Genomic DNA, 23,014 nt, shown 5'->3' with positions numbered 1-23,014 from the left:
GTGTGTGTGTGTGTGTGCTTGCGTGCGTGTGTGAGCATCAACGAAAAGAATCGGTGCAGTGAATCTGTCTTTTATAAATATGATAAAACTAAAGACTCTTCTGACATATGAAGGATGTAATACTACTCTATAGATGCTCAAGATTAACATGCGATTGGCAGAAACATTGTGTAATGTACCCTTTAGCATATACACACATGAATATACATGAATATACAGTTACATTAGGAGTTTTGTTCTCATATCAACTAGCCATGTCATGCAATAAATACCCTACATTTTAAAATGACTTCAAATGATCATTATCTTCACTGGAATAACCATCATTGGGGTTAAGGTTAGGGTTATTTACCAAAAATAAAATAAAAAATCTCTTTGCAGCACATAGACGGTCTTTCCCTGGTCGTACACCCTGCGCACATAGATTCCAAAGCAAATATTACTCTTTGAAATTTACTACACTGTAATGGATTTTTGTAATTTGAACAGTATTTTACTGTAATATGTACAGTATAATACTGTTAAATGTACCTACAGTATAATACTGTTAATAGCAAAGGATTATGGGAAAATATATGTTTACTACTGTAATTATTCTCTACTGTAAATCGATTTACAGTAGCGACAATGCCCGCGAAAAACTGACCAATGACAATGGAGACTTCTTTTCAAGTTTTTTTTTTTCGGTTGGTGGGGGCAACTGAGGAAAGACTCAACAAAAAGGTTAGTATTATTTCTGTCATTATTTTATGTAAAACTGAGATATTTTCAAATGCATTCACTTAACAACAACATAACATGAACCAGTGCTACAAATTGAGTGAGTTAAGCAAATTTCTTGTCAGGAGCCTTTTTTTCTGCCTGTTTGTCAAGGCGAGTGTTTACGTGACTGCCGTCATCCTTGTGATTTAACGTAACGTTACTTCAACGGGGTGAATAAAGTTTACATTGACTAATAGTTAGTGAAACAGAAAAAAGAAGCTCTTTTATTGTTCCTCTACCTATTTAATGTAAATTAGCTAAGCAGGGGGACTTTACGTTAACAGCAAACTATCTTAAAATACCGAAAGAAAAGTGAGGCAACACTAAAGACGGCGGTTTTTTTTTTTTTTTTTTTTTTTTTACTAAAGACGGCGGTTGTAATAACAGTATTTTGAAGTGAATCTTTTGTTTTTGTTTAAAGTTCGCCGCCATTTGGAACGTCGGAGGTGTCTTGGGAGTTATTTTCTGGCAGTTACCGTCATCTGAGGAAACTGGTAAGCAGAAGCTGGTGATTATATGACGTTATAAGACTCTTATATTAAAACGTTAACCTTATATCGTTAACAGACGGTTTAACAAAACAACAGTCAAGATGGTTGCGCAGTTTGTGTGCAAACACTGCAAGTTATCTGTGCGAACGCATTGCAGATTTTACCACCATATCATAATGCATAGGAACCTGGCTAATTTTAGGTTCAACTGTGGTTTGCCGACTTGTCCTTGTAGTTTTCAGACTCTGTCTGCACTAAAGTCACATATGCGTCGTAAGCACACACAGACAAAAAAGGTTAACTGCAGACCTGCTCAAATGGATGCTGTGCTTTGTCAGTTTGCGGGATGCGAGCATACATCTCCCAATTTGTATAGCTTGTGCGACCATTTAAAATGGCATATACGAGATGGGAAAAAAGTTACCTGCCCCTTTCCCAACTGTGAAAAACATTTTCATGTGAAATCATCCTTCACAGCTCACATCAGCAGAAAACACAGAGCGTCTTTGGAGAACCCTTTTATAGCTAATGAAGCATCAAACTGTATACATGACAGTGATATCCATGATGACACTGACATTCATGATGACAGTCTTGTGCATTTTGAGGTTGATGATAATTGCAATGATAAAGACACATTTTTGACAAATTTGGCACTCTTCTATTTGAGGATGCAAGCTAAAATGCTGCTACCAGCCACCACTATCCAAATTTTAATTGATGAATTTCAGGTGATGCATGACAGCAACATGCAACATATTTTTTCTAAACTGAGAGATGAGTTAAGAAAGCTAAATATACCATCACCGGATATTGATAACATCATAGCTGGTCTAAATAAGAGCAATCTTCTGAGGTTGTATAATGAGGGAGTATTTAGGTCTGATGACACTCGGAAGACATATTTCAAGAGGAATTTTAATTATGTGGCACCTGAAAAGGTGTATCTAGGTAAAAATTCCAAAGGAAAGGACTGCTTTTTGCAGTATGTTCCAGTAAAGGAGACCCTCAAAGCACTTTTGAGCCATGAGTCAGTCAAAGCACAGTACATTGATGCAAAGTCACACAGATCAGATGACCCACATTTACTGGAGGATGTAAGAGATGGCAGGATTTTTAAAGAAAAGGATATTTTTCAGCAGTGTATGTCCTCAGTCTCCATTATCCTGTACCAGGATTCATTTGAAGTGGTGAATCCCCTTGGATCAGGGAGGAAAAAACACAAGCAACTCGCTGTTTACATGTCGCTGTCAGAAATCTCTCCTCATAATAGGTCATCTATAGACCCCATACAGCTTGTTTTGCTTTGTAAGGAGGACGATTTGCGTTTTTTTGGGCAGGAGAAAGTGTTTAGTCCACTTGTAAGAGATTTGAGGGATCTTGAAGAGGCAGGAGTTGAGCTGGGAAGTGGTCAAATAATACAAGGGGCAGTGCTTGCAATAGCTGGAGATAATCTTGGGTCACACATGATTGGTGGCTTCACAGAGAACTTCAGTAGAAGTAAACATTTCTGTCGCTACTGTGTTATTGACAGAGAAACTTTTCAAAATGCTCCAACAGAATTAGGCCTTCCACGCACAAAGCAAAGTTATAAGAACTCTGTTATTGAGCTTAACAGGAATCCTCAGTTATCTGATGTTCATGGCATAAAATTTGACTCTGTGTTTAATATCCTAAAACACTTCCATGTATGTGACCCAGGACTCCCACCATGCTTGGGACATGACCTTTTTGAAGGTGTCGTTTCAACAGATCTGTCTCTGTACATCAAGCAGCTTGTCACTGTGGGAAAACATTTTACTTACAACCAGCTGAATAGGATCATTTCTACTTTTAAGTATGCTGAGGCCGATGGCAACAATAAACCATGTGAAATTCGAGCAGACAGTCAAAAGTTGGGTGGTAATGCAGCTCAAAACTGGTGTTTGCTCCGGTTACTCCCACTGCTAGTAGGTGATCGCATAAAAAATCCACTGGAGGATGAGATTTGGCAGTTGTGCCTGCTGCTTCGAGAAATAGTTAATATGGTGACAGCTCCCAAAATACATGCTAACCAGGTAGCATATTTGAAAGCTCTCATTGAGCAGTATATTGATTCTAGATTTTCACTGTTTCCAACTACAACACTGAAACCAAAGCACCATTTCTTACTGCACTATCCAGAACTCATACTTCATTTTGGTCCACTAATTCGGTTATGGACTTTGCGTTTCGAAAGCAAGCACACATTTTTCAAGCAGTGTGCAAGAAAGCTGCATAACTTCAAAAATCTGAACAGTACTTTGGCAGAGAGACACCAGCTTCTGCAAGCCTATCTTCAGGCTGGCAGTCTCTTCACACCAATACTTCAAATGCAGCAAGCTAATGAATTTGATAGCCACTTATATAACCTTGGCATCCAGGAAGCTGTTAGGTTGAGAGGTATTCATGAGGCCACATTAGTGACACCAGCTGTTACTTACAAAGGCACCAAATACCAGAAATCTATGATTGTACTTATGGAGGACAGTGACATGGGATACACCTTTGGAAAAATTGCACTGATATTGAACAACTCATCAGATGTTTATTTTGTCATTGAAAAATACCAATCTGTGCCTTTAGTTGACCTAGGTGTGCACTGTCTCATTGACTCAGGTATTTCCTATGTATGTGTCAGTGTGGAGGACCTGGCTGATTACTACCCACTGTCTTTGTACAAAATATTTGATGTTAATCTTGTGCCTTTGCATCATTCTGTCTGTCTAAGGTAAATAAAAAGATGGACTCAGTGGAGGACGTCATCAGGAAGGTGCTACCCATGCTTCAGGAGAATGACTTTAACAATCTCATGACACATTTGACTGGTATTGGTGTGCAGATGGGCTGTGATCTCCAGTTTGTTACCTTAGAAGACATAAAAGATATTGTTCCTCTCATTGCTGCCCGAAGACTCATACACCACATCAATAACAGAGGTAAGAAATACTAGTGGAGCCCCTTGTTTACAATGCAAAATTCCTGCATTTATAATATTGGACATAAATAATATAGCGTTGTCCTATTTAAATACTAGAAACTATAGAAAATGTTCCCAATAGTTCATAATCAATGTTACCAACACGTCAAATCTGTCAGTAAGGTTATTTTTTCTCTTTTATAGTCAATTTAAAAGTGCCGTGTTAACTTTAGATTTACTCACATTCAGTCTGTGTGTTATTTGTTTTTAAGTTTTAAGGTTTGCATCTGACACCTTGGTGTTAGAAAAACAGAAGTCCACGCCTGGTGGTTCTGTTTGTGCCTAAATAGGGTATATTTGTACAAAGTTTGTTTGCAGTGGGTTGGACCCTGGCATATACATATTTCAATATTCAGTTAAAAAATGACATTTTAAAAGCTGATACCATTTCCTCAATGTACTTTACAAGGTCCACTATGCCTACCTTTTTGCATACATTTTAATTTATTTTGTTTCCTATATTGAATGATAGTTTTACAGTGTCTGATATCTCTCTTTTAGAAGTTTTAAGAATTGCATCTGATACCTTAGTATGAAAAACAGAGGTCCGCGCCTGGTGGTTCTGTTTGTGCATCTAGTGTTTATTTGTACATAGTTTGTTTGCAATGGGTTGGCCCTTTTGTATACTAATTTCATATGTTTGCTATGTTGATTTGCTGATAGATGTTCTATTAATCATGATGGTTCTGGTTGTGTCTATTAGTGTATATTTTGTGTATAGTTTGTTTGCAATAGGTTGGATCCTGAAATATTCATACATGCCCAACAATAAGGACTGCCCACTGTCCCAGGGCCAGCGTAAAAGACATTCAGTTGATTTTTTTTTTCTTGTTATGAATTGTATCCTATTTACTACAGTGAAATACGTGCAGTGATATGGAACGGTAATGCGGTCAAGATCTACTGAAAGTACTTTAGCCGTGCGTTTCCCTGAAAATAATTCCACCCCTTAGATTATAATGTTCGTCAACCAATCAGATTCAAGGATTCAACAGCCCCGTTACTATTTCTGTACCTGAGAATCTAGTTTAGACCTAATCTGAAAATAACTTCTTTTTTTTCTGTTTGTTTTTTCTGTTTGTATGTATTTGTACTAATGCTCATAATTTGATTATTTGTTTTTGATTATTTTATTTTATTACGGACTGTCAGTGTCCTTAACCATATTTAAAATTTTAGACCGGTAGAGTTAGACTAGTAGGTTTTGGTGTCACAACCTTATTTATTAAGGTTACATGGATCAAAATCAACTAAAACAATAACTAGGCCTATTTTATTTATTTATTACTTTTTTTGTGGTGGGACCAGTGAAAATTTTGGCAGGGCAAGTAGCATTTTTAAACACTGGCCCCACCATAGAAAAGTAGAAAAAATCCCTGTAATCTTTTAATATTCAGTTATGGTATTTTAGGAGTTTGGATAAAGTAGTAGCGGTGTTAGATGTTGACACAAAATCGTATCCCAATATTTTGGGGGATTTTGTTGATAACAGTGATTAGACAATATTTTGCTCAGTTCCTTTTTGTACCAGTACCTTGACTCTGTAAGCTTTTCATATTTTTTTTATATTCTGTGTGGTGGTCAGTTCCTTATGAGCCACCTGAAGAAACATTTTCATTAAAGGATTAGTTCACCCCTAAATGGAAATTAGCTGATAATTTGCTCACCCCAATGCCATCCAAGATGTTCATGACTTTCTTTCCTCAGTGGAAATTTTTTTTTTAGTTTTTTGAGGAAAATGTTTTAGCATTTTCTCCACAACAATGGACATCAATTGCAACCAATATGCTGGAGTCCATATCAATGCAGTTTCAAAGTACTTTAAAGTGCTTCAAATGACTCTCCTCTATCCCAGCTGAGGAATAGGGCCTTATATAGCAAATTGATCAGTCATTTTCTAAAAAAAAAGTGCAGGACTGCGACGCACGTGCAAGAACCGCCCGATTGTTTACTAGCGTGGAGAAGGAGGATCGTTAACATTTTATTGTATGTTGAATGACATATTTATGTCTTTTTGTCAGTTTATTATTTAAAATGGTCCTTTCGTGTGCGTATCCTGGATGTTTTATGAATGTTTAATTATGTCACCCGTGACCTTTCCAACGTGATGACGTCATGCCCAGCACGTCACAGTCCTGCAGGATATAAGTATTTATATCATCCATTATTAATATAAAAATATATTAATCTAGCCAGCTTTAAACATTTTATAATGACATTTTTTTGTAATGTATTCACATGAACCTGTGGACAGTATAGTGTACACTTTTTGTAAATATATGTAGTGGATATTAAATAGTTTTTCAGCTTTGGGTTTCAAAAGATTACCGTTGCTCCGGAGTATAAGTCGCATCAGTCAAAAAATGCGTCATGAAGAGGAAAAAGTCGCACTGGACTATAAGTCGCATTACACTGGACTATAACGCCAGCTTCAAACCGCACGCGCAAGTGTCGGCAGGGCAGAAGCAGTGCGGAGAGCGGGAGCCAGGGGACTCGTTCCTCCAGCTCTGGCCATCTTGCTTTCAGTCCGCGATTAGCTTTTTTTGTTTTCTTCATTACAGTTAAAGTAACCTCTGCTTTTCGCCAGTCCCTCACAAGTTTCTCACTCACTCCAAACTTTCTTTCTGCTACTCAATTACCGTTTTCGGCTGCATATTTTACTACTTGCAGTTTGTAATTTGCTGAATAGGATTTTCTTTATGGAGGGGCATTTTGTTTGTGTTCTCAGTTGTTGTCTTAAAGTTAACATTTCAGTTAACAGTTTTTTTTTCAGTTGTTTTCTTCAGGGGTAGGCTAAAGGAGAAGCATAGAGTGTCCTCTCGCGGCTGTTGACGCAGCTAAATGTTTATTCTAGTCAGTCAGTATGAATTAAATTTGATATATAAGTCGCACCTGACCATAAGTCGCAGAACCAGCCAAACTATGAAAAAAAGTGCGACTTATAGTCCGGAAAATACGGTACATATTGTGACTTGGCTCAAACAATACCTCCAATAATACAATAAAGATGTTTTAATTCATCACACAGGCCATGAAGATCATACATCTGGCCAGCTATCCAACTGTCCAGAAGGCTCTTCATCTTCAGGCCAAGCAACCCATGTCCCTGTTCAAGTCCCTGACTGGGTCTCATCATATGAAGTACCGTGGGAGAAGATGCCACCAAATTTGCGACAATGTGTTGCACAAGGCAAGCGACCCAGGAAGCAGGAGCTTTTAGTTATGGTGAGAACTATTGTAGACTCGATTCAAAAGGTATGCTTGAACCCTACTAGAAGCCAGTGTTCAGAAATTGCATGAAGAATCGTGGAAAAATATCCAAAAAGCTTTGCAGATGTAACAATGGAAGGAGAGCTGATTGGCTGTGGTTATGGATCCTTGCTAAATCAGATAAAAACAAGGGTTGAACATGTCAATCGTGACAACACACTGGTGAGAGTTAGAAAAGCAAAACGTTTCAACGACAAGGAGTCTACACCCAGCATTGAGAGCACCGCATCCAAATGTGCAAAAACTGATAGCTATGGCTGCATCAATTGGCACCCAGTTGACCTCCCTGAAGATGAGACTCCAGAATCAGTGGAGGAAAAAAGAAAGGAAATGGTTAAGTTATTTTCTCAAGAGGGACCCCGAGCAGCAGAGCGTGGCCAGGTGGAAGAATGGATGAAGATAACATATGCTTCTCAGCGATATGCCATCAATAACAACCCCCCACCCAGCATTGATGAACTCAAAGACCAGTGGCCATTCCTGTTCATGAAGAGATTTTTGTGTGCCCATTTCAACACTCTCACTGGGATTGATGTTAACACTAGGCTCACAGAATCTCTCAGCCTAAAAGGAAAAAAGGTGCTTCATTTTTTTGAAAGTCAACTTTCAAGGTGGAAAAAGGATGTCAGGACAGTCCTGAAAGACATCGACCAAGCTGGTAAAGAGGATGTCGACTATGGTGTTGCATCTATAATTACCACAATGGCTTACTTCAAAGAGAAAGAAGATGCCTTCTTTCTTCTTGCTGATGTAAGTATTAATGCTATTTGAATACTTATTGTAATTAATGTCATAGTTTAAATGACTATTACTGTTTTTGTATTTATGTGTCATGCATTTGAAGTTCAATTTCATTTTCATAATCATTTATCATCAAACTTCTATTTTGCAAGATACATGGCTGGTCAAGGGGTTGTATCACAAGATATCACAAAGTGACATATAAGCATAAACTTAATTGGAGAGTACATTGAGAAGTATTTTAAAACAATATGCAAGTATGTTCTTTATATATGTAATTCATTTCTCCCAACCTTTTGTTAATTGCTCTACTTTTAGGTTACTGCAACTCCAGCAGATGTAGAGGGAAGTCTCTCTCTGCCCAGTACCCCAAGACTGATTGCACTTGGTAAGTCTATTAAAATGCTTTTTTTAATTGATAGGCTGAGATTAAAGTTGGCCAAGTCCAACATCTACCAGCAGACCGACACACAAGAGCTGAACATCTGCTCTTGCGTCAACACAGCATGTATGCGTCGCAGTGCTCTTGTGAACGCATGCTGGAGATTAATATTTGTACATAAAATGGTAAATTATGTTTAATTATTTTAGGCAGCAGCCAATCCAACCAGGCTGTACATCACAAGCACTTATCTTAAAGCTTTTAGGCTGCATTTATTTGATCAGAAACATCAAATAATATTTGTAATATTTAATATTTTTAAATATTATTGCAATTTAAAATAACTTTAAAAAAAAAAAAAAATTTTAAAATGTAATGTATTCCTGTTATCATTACTCCAGTCTTCAGTGTCACTTGATCCTTCAGAAATCTTTGTAATAAGATGACTTGCTGCTCAAGAAACATTTCTGATTATTATCAGTGTTGAAAACAGTCATGCTGCTTTTTTATTTGCGTTGAGAAAGTGATAGATGTTTTTTTAAGATTCCAAAGAACAGTATGTATTTAAAAAAATCTGTCTTGCTAAAAAAAATCTGCTATGATGATGTCTGTTACAGGAGAATCTGTTTTCATTGCTAAAAAATGGATGCTGACAATGGAGGGCAGAGTCATCATTGAGCCACAAGAGCTAACAGATTTTCAATCTGCATTAGCTATCTTGTTTGGCTGCTACTATGTGTTCAATGTGCAGTACCAGGAAGAGGCAATGAATACGCTGGAGTTCATTCAGAGGTAATCATAAATTAATTCAAAAGCGTTATGATATTGACCAACAATGATGTAGAGCAGTGTTTCCCAAACGGTGTGCCGCTGCATCTGGGGTGTAAAAACGGCATACAACTTTTTTTAATATGTAAAAAAATACAATAAAAAAAGTGCAATACAAATACAATAAAAAAAAGTGCTCTTTCGCACTTCAATGAATAATAACACAATTATGCCAAAACGTCCGGTTTGTTGAGTATCCTCAAAAGAGCAGTTTTAAATGAGCGTAAAGAGTTGTGAGAAAATGGGATGCATGCTCCACATGTGCAGCAGTGACAGCAGAATCAAAGAACACAGGTAACAGAGAAAATTACGGAAGCCCTGAACCGCATGGTGATACATATTTTTTTCACTCAATTATGTCGTAATAACGAGATCTTATGTCGTAAAAACGACATAATTTTTTTGTTAAAACGACATATATTTTCTCCTAATAAGGACATGTGTTGTATGATGTGTACAAAATATGCCTTTATCCACATTAGAGAATTTATAAAGCATATGTGCCTTTGTCACACTTCCATGTTTGAAAAGCAGACGCAAGCTCAGCGTAATCTTCCGCTGCATGTATTAGTGGCAGTGCCCAAAGGACGAAATTGTTGTAGATAATTGATGTAGCTTACAGTTCATAACAGATCACCATCTTCTAAATGGACCACTCGTAATTTCGACGGACCCCGGTGTAGCCACGAATATCATAACTATCTATAGGCCTGTAAGACATATATTTTAGACGTATTAAAAACAGAAAGACTCTATAATTTCAGCTTCACTGGAAACAGGCCAGTGGGTTCGTTACGCACTCCAATTATAATGTAGTGTTGAATGGCAATACTTAATGTTTAAAATTGAAAAATAATAATAATTGAAGACATCAGTTGCAGTATTGGTATCAGTGATACTGGCCTTCATTCATAAAAAGATGCCATTAAACAATAATTTAAAATAACTTTATGTTGTTTCCACATTAATTTGGAGATTAACTGTGAAATTATTTTCTGTTTTTCATGCTAGTAAGTCAGTCAGGACAAAATGTATATAAATATATATAGCACAATTTGAAGTAGAGATCGATTTAAGATTCAAACTCTTCGTAACAAAAACATACCCTGTGTGAGTTACTGTGTTTAATGTTGATCACATACGAATATTCACTCAATTGCAAATGTGACATTGATTTTATACAACAGTTCAACAAACGAAAGGTATTAATATTAAGTGATGTTCATATTAAACACAGTTATTGTCAGTATTCTTTGCTACAAATAATAGCTCCAACGAAAGCCACTGCAGCACACAGCAGTGTTTGTGAACGAATCTGCGGCTTTGAATAAAGCATGAGAGTCAATGATTCATTCATAATTACAGCCACTTGCTTCGTTACTAAATTACCAGTAACATAGTTATACACTTGCCAAAAAGTGTATTGATTGACCCTTTACAAGGTATTTCCATAAGTAAAAAGGACTGAATGAGCTGTTAAATATAACCATCATGAATGAAATCAAGCAATATTTAGGCAGAAAGAACAGTTCAATCAATAAGTGGAGGCTTTAAATCACTTTTTGGCAAGTGTATAACTATGTTACTGGTCTAACTTGCCATTTAAAGACATTTCAAGAGGTAAAATGAGTGGATAAGATATAATCTGTCAAATATAATAACCATGATTGAAATAACGTCATTTACCATGCACAAAATGTTATGTCTATTTGCAGGTTATGGCCATTTGTTCCTGATAAAAGGAGCTAGACGTGTAGAAACGGGGGCGATAGCTTTAACATGCTGCGGGCGCTCCTTCTGCGCGATGGCTTCTGGTTCATTCAAGCCAGCAAATTTCCGACGAAAAAGCCCATTCAACTTAAGAATGCGCTTCAGTGTCTTTCACTTAATAACATAACCATTAGGGCTGGGACAACGCGTCGACGTCATCGATGACGTCGACGCAAAAAATACGTCGACGCAAAATATGCGCGTCGATTCGTCAGATTCAAAATAAAGATGGCGGCGCCGGAGAGTAGTAGCAACCATAGATGTACATAATAAAGTATATTATGTAATTAAGTATATTATTTATTATGTATATCTATGGTAGCAACACGAGTGGCTCCTCAGACTTTCAGAAGTGCAAGGCTTGCGGGTTGGCCACAGTCTATGCGGGTTGGCGCGCGGTGCGCACGGAGCATCACAGGCATGCGCGTCTGTGTTAAGAGCGCCTGCTCCAGGCGCGCACGCGTTTTGTTGTCACGGCTACATAAACAAACTTCTGAACACAGGAAGACAGATGTTTTGGTAATATTTGATGTATTTTAATCACAAAAACAAACGTTTGCATCAAGTGAAAGCATCGGACACATTGGCTACGTTACCTACATAATAAGCTGTTTTAAATTTAAAATGTTCAATGTCTAATCGCGCTGATGTGACCGAGGGTATCCATCCTCTAAGTGAGCAGTTTCATCCCAGGACTATTCCGGTTTTAAACGGAATATTGGCGCCCATAATGCACTCTACATGTAACTGTTTTCACTGTCATGCCGCGGATGCGCGTGGCGTTTCTGTTGCGGGTCAGCCACGGGGCTGCGTGGCGTTTTCTCTGCCTTTGCACACTAGAAGCGTGTCTGACGCGGCGCTGCTGCTATTGATGCGGAGGGAAGCCCTATTCCTAATGTTAAACATAAATAGCCTACTGATACAGCAAAGAAAACGTCGGGAGTAGCCACATATCTATGGTATTGATGGCAAATACTAGGCTACAGAATATTTCGTTCTGTATTGACAGTTGCAATATTTCAAAATCGATAATTGACGTTTTTTATTATTACAATTAGGCCTATATCTGCATTTATGTAAACCTACAGACTTTCAAACATGAAAATGTAATTTAATAATATGTATTCGTGTCAAAATTATATATAAACATCTTTTCCTATTCTATTTTGCCTGGAGACGCTCCCAACACACGTGAAAAATAGGCGCTCTTCTATTTCCAGCATGCACGCGTTTTCCGCGCGTCACAGTCAGTGTGCAAACTCCAACCTGTTAACATGGGAGCCGAAACAAAAACGGACACGCCACGCAGCCGAGACGCTCACGCTTGCAGTGTGTCCCTGGATTTGATTAACCAACTTGTTGATATTTAATCGATGGGCATAGCCTGTAGGCTGAGTTGCATACATAGAAAAATCGTATAATATGTTACTTTGTTGTAGGTTAATACTTATTTATTTGTGTGTGTGTGTGTGTGTGTGTGTGTGTGTGTGTGTGTGTGTGTGTGTGTGTGTGTGTGTGTGTGTGTGTGTGTGTGTGTGTGTGTGTTTACTTTATGTTTTGAAGGTTTTATTGAATGCATTGTATAGTCTTACTTTGGAATTTTAAGAGCAATAAACATATATTGCAATGTTAAGGAATTTGTTTTTTCATTCAGATAATTAAATCAACATGTATAAATTGCTATTAGGCAATTAATGGGGAGATAATCGGTAATCGAATCGAATCGCAACCGAATCGGACAGGAAAAATTAATCGTTAGATTAATCGATGCATCGAAAAAATAATCGCTAGATTAATCGTTTAAAAAATAATCGTTTATCCCAGCCCTAATAACCATGTCTTCATGCTAGAGACTGCACTATATCTGTATATGCCATTCCTAAATTAAAGTAAAATGATGTTTCATCAGTCATCTCCATCTCCGACTGCTGTGGTTACAGTAGGCTATACTGTGTGGTTCCCTAAACATAACTCGTGGCCACGAGAAATAAATGTCGTTCTCTCAAAATATGAAGTCGAGGCCACGACATGATGTTGTTAACTCAACAAAATGATCTCGTGGCCACGATTAATTATCACGTTCCCACGGCTTAATATGACATTCCCACAAATTAATATCTCGTGGCAACAACATATTATCACGTTCCCACGAGTATATATGTTGTGGCCACGACAAAACTAAGTGAACAGAACATGTCCCCTCCCGGTCACCGTACTGAATCACATAAATGTTTCCCGATAAATTATCTTCATTCACAAACCACTGTTAATTTTAACAGAAAATCAAGCTTAGGCTACTGGATGTTTGAGTTGGCATGGCAGAAAGCATGCAAAGAGCTGTCCCTTTATAATCACTAAAAATGTGTCCCTCGTTTTAATTGCAATCTCACAAAGTTCCATTATAATCTGTCTACACTGTACAATTAATTATTTATTTATATAGTACATATTGCTTTTATTAACATCAATGTGCATACAGCACCATGTTATGACTGTTGAGAAAGCAGTGGTTTGATAAATGTGTTTTTTCTTGTGCTTGCAGGTTCATTCTGAGAATAAACCCTGATGGCACCAAATGCCAATCAAAATCACAGATCAGCCGGACATCTGGAAAAAGGGTCCAGAGAAAAATCACCAGCATAAATCCCCTTGTGGCATCTTTCATCAGAGAGCTTGTTGACTTCGATTGGCAAAATTATTGAAGGCTTGTTCTGCTTTTCAGCATGTTTACATTTTTAGCCATGTTAAATACACAGGATGAATTCAAAAACATTTGAAAAATGTACTTTTTAAAGTAAATGTTAAACAGTTAAACAATTAAACAGCATATTTTAATGACAAATGTTCATGCGGACTCATGAATTTTTTGGGGGGTAAAAAACATAAAGTTTACAGTGCTGTAGTGGTTTTTCATTATTTAATCATCAGTTACACCTGTTGTTAATTTCATTAATTGGTTTGTCTTTTTAAACTCTGTGTTTGGTTTGGTTGTTTTGTTCCTTTGTTTTCTGAGTGTTTTGTGTTAAATAAAACTGACTGCTGTGATTAGATCCGTTTCATCAACTTTATTGCAACCTTACCTATGACATGTAGATTAAAATTAAATGAATTTTGTTTAAAGTAAATTAAGCTAAACTCAAATCGTAAAAAAAAATATAATTCTGTAAAAGGAAATCAATTCTAATACTGTAAATAAAAATACGGTACTTGTACTGTAAATAATACAATATACAGTATTATTACTGTAAATGAAAATACGGTACTTGTACTGTAAATAAAAATACAGTACTCATACTGTAAATATCAATACAGTATGCATTAATATTACTGTAAATTAAATTACAGTAAAGATACTGTAAACACTTTTACAGTAACTTACTGGCATCCAGCTGCCAGTAAGTTACTGTAAAATTTACAGCAACCTTTTTACAGTGTAGGCATTTGCTTATTTTCCTTTCAAATAGAACTCAATTATTACCGTTGGGTTTTTCACTCATGTGCGAGCGTCAGTGTAAATAGACCACACATACTGCGTAAACAGCCATGTAATTAAGGAGACAGCAGTTAAAGGCTGGTCAAAAGGCTAATTTGGATGGATTCATGAATTAATTCCAACAGATCTGTGTGCAAACACATTTAGCGACTTTAAAGTGTTACTACTGTGTTAAACGTGGTTCTAATTGAGTATCTCATGACTTTATGCATCTTTAAGGCCAGAGACCTGAGTAAATTAAGGTGAAGGCACAACAGTGTTTGTGGGGGTTAATAGTTTTTCAGGTTTGCTACATAAAAATACTTCCATTTGGGGTAAAGAAAAATACCTGAGATGGTTTTACTGTTACAGTATGAAAGTGCTAGCAGTCTTTATTCAATAAACACAAAAAAAAAACAAAAAAAGATAATCCAAAGGGAAAGCAAAAGGCTTTAATCTAAGTCCAAAAGTAAGACATGAGTAATCCACAGGGCAAACAGCTTTACATAGGTGCATAGTGAAGACAAGGACTGACAACTAAAGACTTAAACACAAGGGTACACACTAAGCTAAAAATGTAAACTCACAAATATTTCTACAATCCTGATTACAGAAATATTTTATTCAGAATACAACATAGAGGACATATAAAACTGAGAAAATGTATAATTATAAGGGAAAAATAAGTTGATTTTAAATTTCATGGCATCAACACATCTCAAATAAGTTGGGACAAGGCCATCCCCTCTTCTTTTTATAACAGTCTGCAAATGTCTATAGGGACTGAGGAGACAAGTTGCTCAAGTTTAGGAATAGGAATGTTGTCCCATTCTTGTCTAATACAGGCTTCTAGTTGCTCAACTGTCTTTAGGTCTTCTTTGTCGCATCTTCCTCTTTATAATGTGCCAAATGTTTTCTATGGGTGAGAGATCTGGACTGCAGGCTGCTCATTTCAGTACCCGGATCTTTCTTCTACGCAGCCGTGATGTTGTAATTGATGCAGTATGTGGTCTGGCATTGTCATGTTGGACAAGACAAGGTCTTCCCTGAAGCATCCAGTATGGTTTCCGGTCTTGAGCCTTACACACAGAGATTGTTCCAGATTCTCTAAATCTTTGGATGATATTATTCACATTAGATGATGATAACTTCAAACTCTTTGCATTTTTTCTTTGAGAAACTCCTTTCTGATATTGCTCCACTATTTTTCACAGCAGCATTTGGGGAATTGGTGATCCTCTGCCCATCTTGACTTCTGAGAGACACTGCTACTCTGAGAGGCTCTTTTTATACCCAATCATGTTGTCAATTGACCTAATAAGTTGCAAATTTTTCCTCCAGCTGTTCCTTGTATGTACATTTTACTTTTCCGGCCTCTTATTGCTACCTATCCCAACTTTTTTGTAATATGTAGCTCTCATGAAATCCAAAATCAGCCAAAATTTGGCATGACATTTCAAAATTCAACATTTGATATGTTATTTATATTCTATTGTGAATAAAATATAAGTTTATGAGGTATGTAAATTATTGCATTCTTTTTTTATTTACAATTTGTACAGTGTCACAACTTTTTTGGAATCGGTTTTTATTTGATTGGTGTATTTGGATTCTGGTGTTGTTTTGGTGACTTTTTTATGTTTTAACCTTTCTTTTTCCCCTTGAAAAGGCTCGACACATCCTGAAACCAGTGGCGTAAGCAGAAAGTGGATGATGGGTGGGCCTCTAATATTGTGAGGAGGCCGGATTAATTTGCATCACCCTTCATTTGGAAAAATCCCAAAATCAAATTTGAAAATGAATTACATTTAATCATTACATTTAATCACACAGCCCTTATACTTTATATTGTTGCAGCACCTCTCTTCACAGTCTGTCAGTAACACTTGGCTTAGTTCCTGTCTCTATGAAGCCCCTCATTCCTGAAAATGCACAATATGCTCTGATTGGTTGGCTGGATCTATGTGTTATGATTGGTCGACCAATTTGTGCGTTTGGGAGATGTCACACCCCTTACCACAACCACACGTTTTGACGCTCTACTAATACAACGCAACCAGACCATCCCTTTATTTTTCATTTGCCCTAGGAATTATTTAATTAGGAATTAGGAATACTGTGACATGTGCGGTCCTGAGAGAAAACTACAATCAAGGCATTTGATTGAAACATTGACACTAATATAGAGGATAACTCCCTTTTGAGTGATTTTGTGCTTTGTAACTTTGCAGAACTTGTTCATGATCAAACTGTAACATTGCACACTACAGAAAGTTGAACATTTAAAAAAAGCATAATAGGGCACTTTTAATGACTTATACATTGATTTTGACCGTGAACCCTGCGAGATAGTCTGTGAATGTTTGCTTTCAGGAGTTTATCTCTTCTCGTTTATATCCTCTCTCTCTCTCTCTCTCTCTCTCTCTCTCTCTCTCTCTCTCTCTCTCTCTCTCTCTCTGTGTGAGTGCGTGCGTGGTGCGCGTGCATGCGTGTTGGGAGTGAGTGTGGTTGTGAGAGCTGCTGAGAGCGTGCTGAAGATTGTGAGTTTTCTAATTCTCTTTTTCCAAAACTCTTTGTTTCTCTGTTGATGTGTTTTGTAGTATTGTTTAGAGAAGTATTGTTTGTTGGGGTTAATTTGTGTTTTGTGAAGGCGGCGGCTGCCACCGGCGTGGTTGGTCAGCATGGCTGCAGGTGAACAGTTCAGTTTGCACAAACTCACGCGCCGTCACGCTATAAAACTGTCCCCGCCTGACGGGTGCTCGGTTGAAGAGTGTAGTTTGGCGGTGGGTGAAGTTGTTGGTTATGAGAGCATTAAATCTGCTTCTAGAATGAATAGTGCCGTGGTAATTTTTCTAGACAATGTGGATAAAGTAAATCAGCTGCTTGAGAGTGGCCTTGTGATTCAAGGTACTTATATACCAGTTTTGTCTTTAGTAACTCCTGCCAAAAAAGTTATCCTCTCGAATGTACCTCCGTTTCTGAAAAACGATCTTTTGGAAAAAGAACTAGGAAGGCACGGAAAATTAGTGTCTCCGATAAAGATGATTCCCATTAGTTGTAAATCTCCTCATCTTAAACACGTTGTGTCTTTTAGGAGACAAGTTCAAATGATTCTAAAAAAGAGTGATGAAGAATTGAACTTAGTGTTTAAGTTTAAAGTTGATGAGTTTGATTACACTGTGCACGTAACCTCAGAAACGATGAAATGTTTTGGGTGTGGTACTGTTGGGCATGTGATTCGCTCGTGCCCGGAGAGAGTAGCTGAAATTCAGACAGCTACAGATGCAGCGGGACCGTCGTCCGTTCAAGCTGAAAGCGGGGCCTCTTTATCGGATGAATCGCATGGTATTGTGCAGGACGAAAATCGAGATGGTAGTAATAAAGAGAATGAGGTGATGGAAGTTTTGGCGGAGGAAAAAAAAGTACAAGATGACGTGGAAGTAGACTTGAATGTTGGTCACACCGCGACTAGAGTAGCAGAGTCTGTGTTGTTCAACGAGGAAGATGTTTTGATGGATGTTGATCTTTCTAAATTGTCAACAAAAAGAAAAAATCCAGAAAATAAATCTAAAACTGAGCAAGTTACAAAAGTGTCAAAGATGAATCCAATGAGTTGTTCTTCCCAGTCAGATGACGGTTTATTAAACTCACAGGATTATGAAAGCGATGTGAATGGAGACACACAGCTGGATGTGGAGAGTGCTTACTCTTTTACTAGAATTCAATCATTCTTACAAAGAACAAAAGGCATGAGATCTGTGAAAGTTGATGATGTTTTCCCAGATTTAAAACTGTTCCTTGACTCAGTTAAACTATTCATGAAAAACACAGACCACACTGGCCAATCAACTTTTACTGACCAAGAAGTGTTTCGTCTTAAAAAACTGATGATAAAAGTTAGAGCGCAAATAGCGAATGATGGTTAGGCATGTTTTCTTTTTCTTTTTTTATGTTAACCTCTCTGTTGGTTTCAAGTGCAGTTTTACATTTAATATGTGTGAAATAAAGTTAGGTTCTTTAAACATTAATGGTGCCAGAGATGATATGAAGAGAGCTTCTCTTTTTAATTTGTTTAAAGTTAAGAAAATAAATGTCATCTTTTTACAAGAAACACATAGCACTTTTGAGAATGAAACTGCATGGAAGAAAGAATGGGACGGGGAGGTTTTTCTGAGTCATAAAAATAGTAATAGTGGTGGAGTGGGAATCTTGTTTTCTAGAGATTTTTTACCCATTTCTTCTGTTACTGAGGAAATTATTGAGGGTCGTTTATTAAAAATACAAGCTGTTTTTGAAAATGTAAAACTGACCTTTATTAATATATATGCTCCGACTGTAGGCACAGAAAGAGTGGTCTTTTTAAACACCCTTAATACTGTTATTAGTAATTGTAGTGATGATGAATACATGTTCCTGGGTGGTGATTTTAATTGCACTGCAAATGCAAATTTAGATAGAAACCACCCGGAACCACATGGAGCCAGTAAGACATGTCTTGTTAAATTAATTGAGACAAATAATCTATGTGATATTTGGAGGTTGTTTCATAATACTCAGCGCCAATATACTTGGTCTCATGCAAAAGATAATGTGTTATCATTGGCTAGACTTGATAGGTTGTACTGCTTCAAGCATCAAAGTAATGTACTAAAAGATTGTTCAATACATCCAGTTGGTATTTCAGACCATTCCCTTGTACACGTTTCTATCTTTATAAAAGATGTGAAATGTAAAAGTGCTTATTGGCATTTTAATGTGTCTTTACTTTCTGATAAGGTTTTTAAAGATGCCTTCAAGTTTTTTTGGAGGTGTTATACAGAAACCAAATCTGAATATACTTCTTTACAACAGTGGTGGGACATAGGGAAGGGTAAGATAAAACAGCTGTGCCTACAGTATACTCTCAATGTCACAAGAGACATGACCAGATCTATGAAAGCTTTGGAGAGAGAAATAGAGAATCTGCAAGATTCGGCAGACTCCACAGAAGGAGGAGAACATTTTAAAATTCTAAAAAGTAAAAAGTCAGCTCTATCTAACCTTTTGGGTTTTTCTGCCCAAGGTGCTCTGGTTCGCTCCCGTTATCAAAATATTGTAAAAATGGATGCACCCTCTCATTTTTTTTTCGGCCTTGAGCGGAAAAATGGACAAAAACGACTTATGCACTCTCTGCGGTCCAGCACCGGGCAGCTTTTGCAGGAGGCTGTGGATATCCGGAAATGTGCAGTTGCTTTTTATGAGACACTTTTCAAGAAGGAGTTCCAAGAGAGACCAGAGGTGGCGCAGTCCTTCTTTGATGACTTACCTAGAGTTCCCGAGGAGGCTAACGCAGAGTTAGATGCACAAGTCTCTGCTGATGAGCTATTTTCTGCGTTACAGAGTCTTGAGAGTGGCAAAGCTCCAGGCATTGATGGTCTTCCTGTGGACTTTTACAAAGCTTTCTGGCCTGTGATTGGCAAAGATTTGCTGCTTGTTCTCAGAGACAGTTTGAGCAAAGGACATTTACCATTGAGCTGCAGAAGAGCAATACTTACTCTTCTCCCTAAAAAAGGAGACTTACAAGATATTAAGAACTGGCGACCAGTGGCTCTGCTGTGCACCGACTATAAACTTTTGTCAAAGGTGTTGGCCATGAGGCTGAGAAAAGTTATGGAGCATATTATTCATATTGACCAGACTTATTGTATACCCAATAGGTTGATATCTGACAACATTTTTTTAATTCGAGATGTTTTGAATCTCTCCAATTCATTGGGATGTGAAGTTTGTTTAATTTCAATAGATCAAGAAAAGGCGTTTGACAGAGTTGAACATGAGTACTTGTGGCAAACGTTAGATGCGTTTGGGTTCAGCTCTGGTCTTATAAACATGATTCGAGTCTTGTATAGTGACATTGAGAGTATTTTAAAGATCAACGGTGGTTTAAGCGCTCCCTTTAAAGTTCAGAGGGGTGTCAGACAAGGATGTTCTTTGTCTGGCATGCTGTACTCCTTGGCTATAGAGCCTCTACTGCACAAATTAAGGCAGACTCTTTTGGGTGTAACCCTTCCTGGGTGTGAAACTGTGTTTAAACTATCTGCTTATGCCGATGATGTTGTTGTTATTGTCAAAAAACAACATGATATTGACACCCTCATAAAAAATGTTAATGATTTTGGTGTATTGTCATCTGCTAAGATTAACTGGAAAAAAAGTGAAGCTGTAACAAACAGTGATGTGTTAAATAGAAATCTTGTTTTACCTGATGGGTTAATTTGGAACAAGGGTGGGTTTAAATATCTTGGTGTTTATATTGGTGATGATACTAGTATGTGTAAAAATTGGGACAACGTTTTGGAAAAAGTTGAAGGCCGTCTCAAAAAATGGAAATGGATCTTGCCACACATGTCTTTTAGAGGTCGGACATTAGTGATTAACAACCTAGTATCATCCATGTTGTGGCACCGATTATCTTGTGTAGATCCTCCAGCGCAACTGCTAGCCAAGATACAGGCTGTGATGGTGGACTTTTTCTGGAATCGTCTGCACTGGGTCCCACAGAGCGTACTGTTTCTACCAAAAGAGGACGGAGGGCAGGGACTCGTTCATCTCGCCAGCAGGGGCGCTGCTTTCCGACTCCAGTTTATTCAAAGACTACTTGTAGGGCCTATAGGCCTGGTATGGAGACCCTTAGCCCGAACCATTTTAACTCGAGGTGGAAATTTGGGTCTTGCTGAACCTTTATTCTTGATGGACCTGAGCTCTCATAAACTCTGTCATCTCCCAAAGTTTTATCAAGGACTGTTCAGTGTATGGGGGATGTTCCATAAGAAAAGAAAAACAAGCTGTGAGTCTTTGGCATGGCTGTTGAAAGAACCAGTAGTGCATGGCACTCGCTTTAATGTTGAACAAATAACAGGACCCTTTGTGATGCGTTTGTTCTCTTCGGCTGGGGTTACTACATTGGGACATGTGGTTGAACTTTGTGGACCAAATTTGATAAACGTTGAAGTTTTAGCATCTCATGTGGGAGTTAGATCCATCAGGTTCTTAAATCATCTGCTGAATACGTGGAAGTGCGAACTTACAAAGACTGAAATATCTTTGTTAAGTGATTACTGTAATGGACATTGTCAACCAGCTGCTGATGAATCTTTTCCTTCATTGACTCTTTTCCCTGATTTTAAAGACACTACTGGTCAACTGTTGGAGTCCAGAGAGACTCTCACAAACGAGTTTGATGTCATGGGAGGAAAAAATATGTATCAAATGTTTGTTAAGGTTTTAAATAAAAGTAAACTTAATGGTCGGACTGACACTCCTTGGAGAGCTCATCTAGGGCTTGACAATGAGGTCAGACCTGTGTGGAGAGCGGTTTACAAACCACCGTTGACAAAAAGAGTCGGAGATTTACAATGGAGGATCCTACACGGTATTGTGGCTGTTAATGCTTTTATTTCGGTTATTAATCCCAATGTAAGTGAAAATTGTCCTTTTTGCTTAAAGCGGGAAACAGTTTATCACTGCTTTTTGGATTGTAGTAGATTGGACTCTTTATTCCAGTTGTTACAACAAATGTTCATGATGTTTGGAGAAACGTTTTCTAAGCAAATGTTTATTCTTGGCTTTAGATACAATCAGAAGTGGAGAGTGAAATGTCAGTTGTTTAATTTTGTATTGAGTCAAGCAAAAATGGCTATCTACCTCAGTAGACGAAATAAGGTAGAAGAGTCCTTAGATTGTGATGTAAATACGTTTTTTGTCAGAATGATAAAGGCCAGACTAAAAGTTGATTTTGATTTTTACAGTGCTACAAATAATGTAGAAGAGTTCACAAACACTTGGTGTTTTAAAAATGTTTTGTGTTTTGTTGTGGAGAATGAAATGTTTTTTGGGAATGTTTTATGTTAATTTTTTTGCATTTATTCTGTTACTTATTTTTATTGTTTTATTTATTTTTTTGGAAATAGAGGATTGTTGTGTCATAGAAAGCTCTACTTTGAATAAATAAAGAGGTATTGAAATCTCAAATCTCTCTCTCTCTCTCTCTTTCTCTCTCTCTCTCTCTCTCTCTCTCTCTCTCTCTCTCTCTCTCTCTCTCTCTCTCTCTCTCTCTCTCTCTCTCTCTCTCTCTCTTCCCCCCTAGAGATGGGACGAGAAAATTGTTTTGGTCACTGCACAGACATTACGAGCTTATAAATATTTACACAACTTCATCTTCCTTTATTTGGCCAGAGTAATCAAAATACAGACAGCAGAAAGTACAGATGGCAAAGTGGTGACTGACCACTAAAGCTTTGCAGCGTGCATCATTACTCTCG

The 23,014-nt window shown here is 37.6% G+C and overlaps 1 protein-coding gene across 1 annotated transcript; it reads left to right on the top strand.

Moving 5' to 3' along the window:
• The first annotated feature begins 508 nt into the window (after window positions 1–508).
• LOC137063757 (uncharacterized) lies at window positions 509–14,290 on the top strand. The gene is made up of 7 exons (XM_067435027.1): window positions 509–723; window positions 1,184–1,256; window positions 4,003–4,210; window positions 7,280–8,271; window positions 8,581–8,650; window positions 9,262–9,436; window positions 13,785–14,290. Exons 4-7 carry the CDS (start codon window positions 7,594–7,596, stop codon window positions 13,942–13,944), a joined length of 1,083 nt encoding a protein of 360 aa, XP_067291128.1. The 5' UTR covers window positions 509–723; window positions 1,184–1,256; window positions 4,003–4,210; window positions 7,280–7,593; the 3' UTR covers window positions 13,945–14,290.
• The last annotated feature ends 8,724 nt before the right edge of the window (window positions 14,291–23,014 follow it).

The sequence above is a fragment of the Pseudorasbora parva genome, chromosome 24 (assembly GCF_024679245.1).
Source record: "Pseudorasbora parva isolate DD20220531a chromosome 24, ASM2467924v1, whole genome shotgun sequence".
NCBI lineage: Eukaryota > Metazoa > Chordata > Actinopteri > Cypriniformes > Gobionidae > Pseudorasbora > Pseudorasbora parva.
This window is presented reverse-complemented; position numbering and strand designations above follow the sequence as displayed.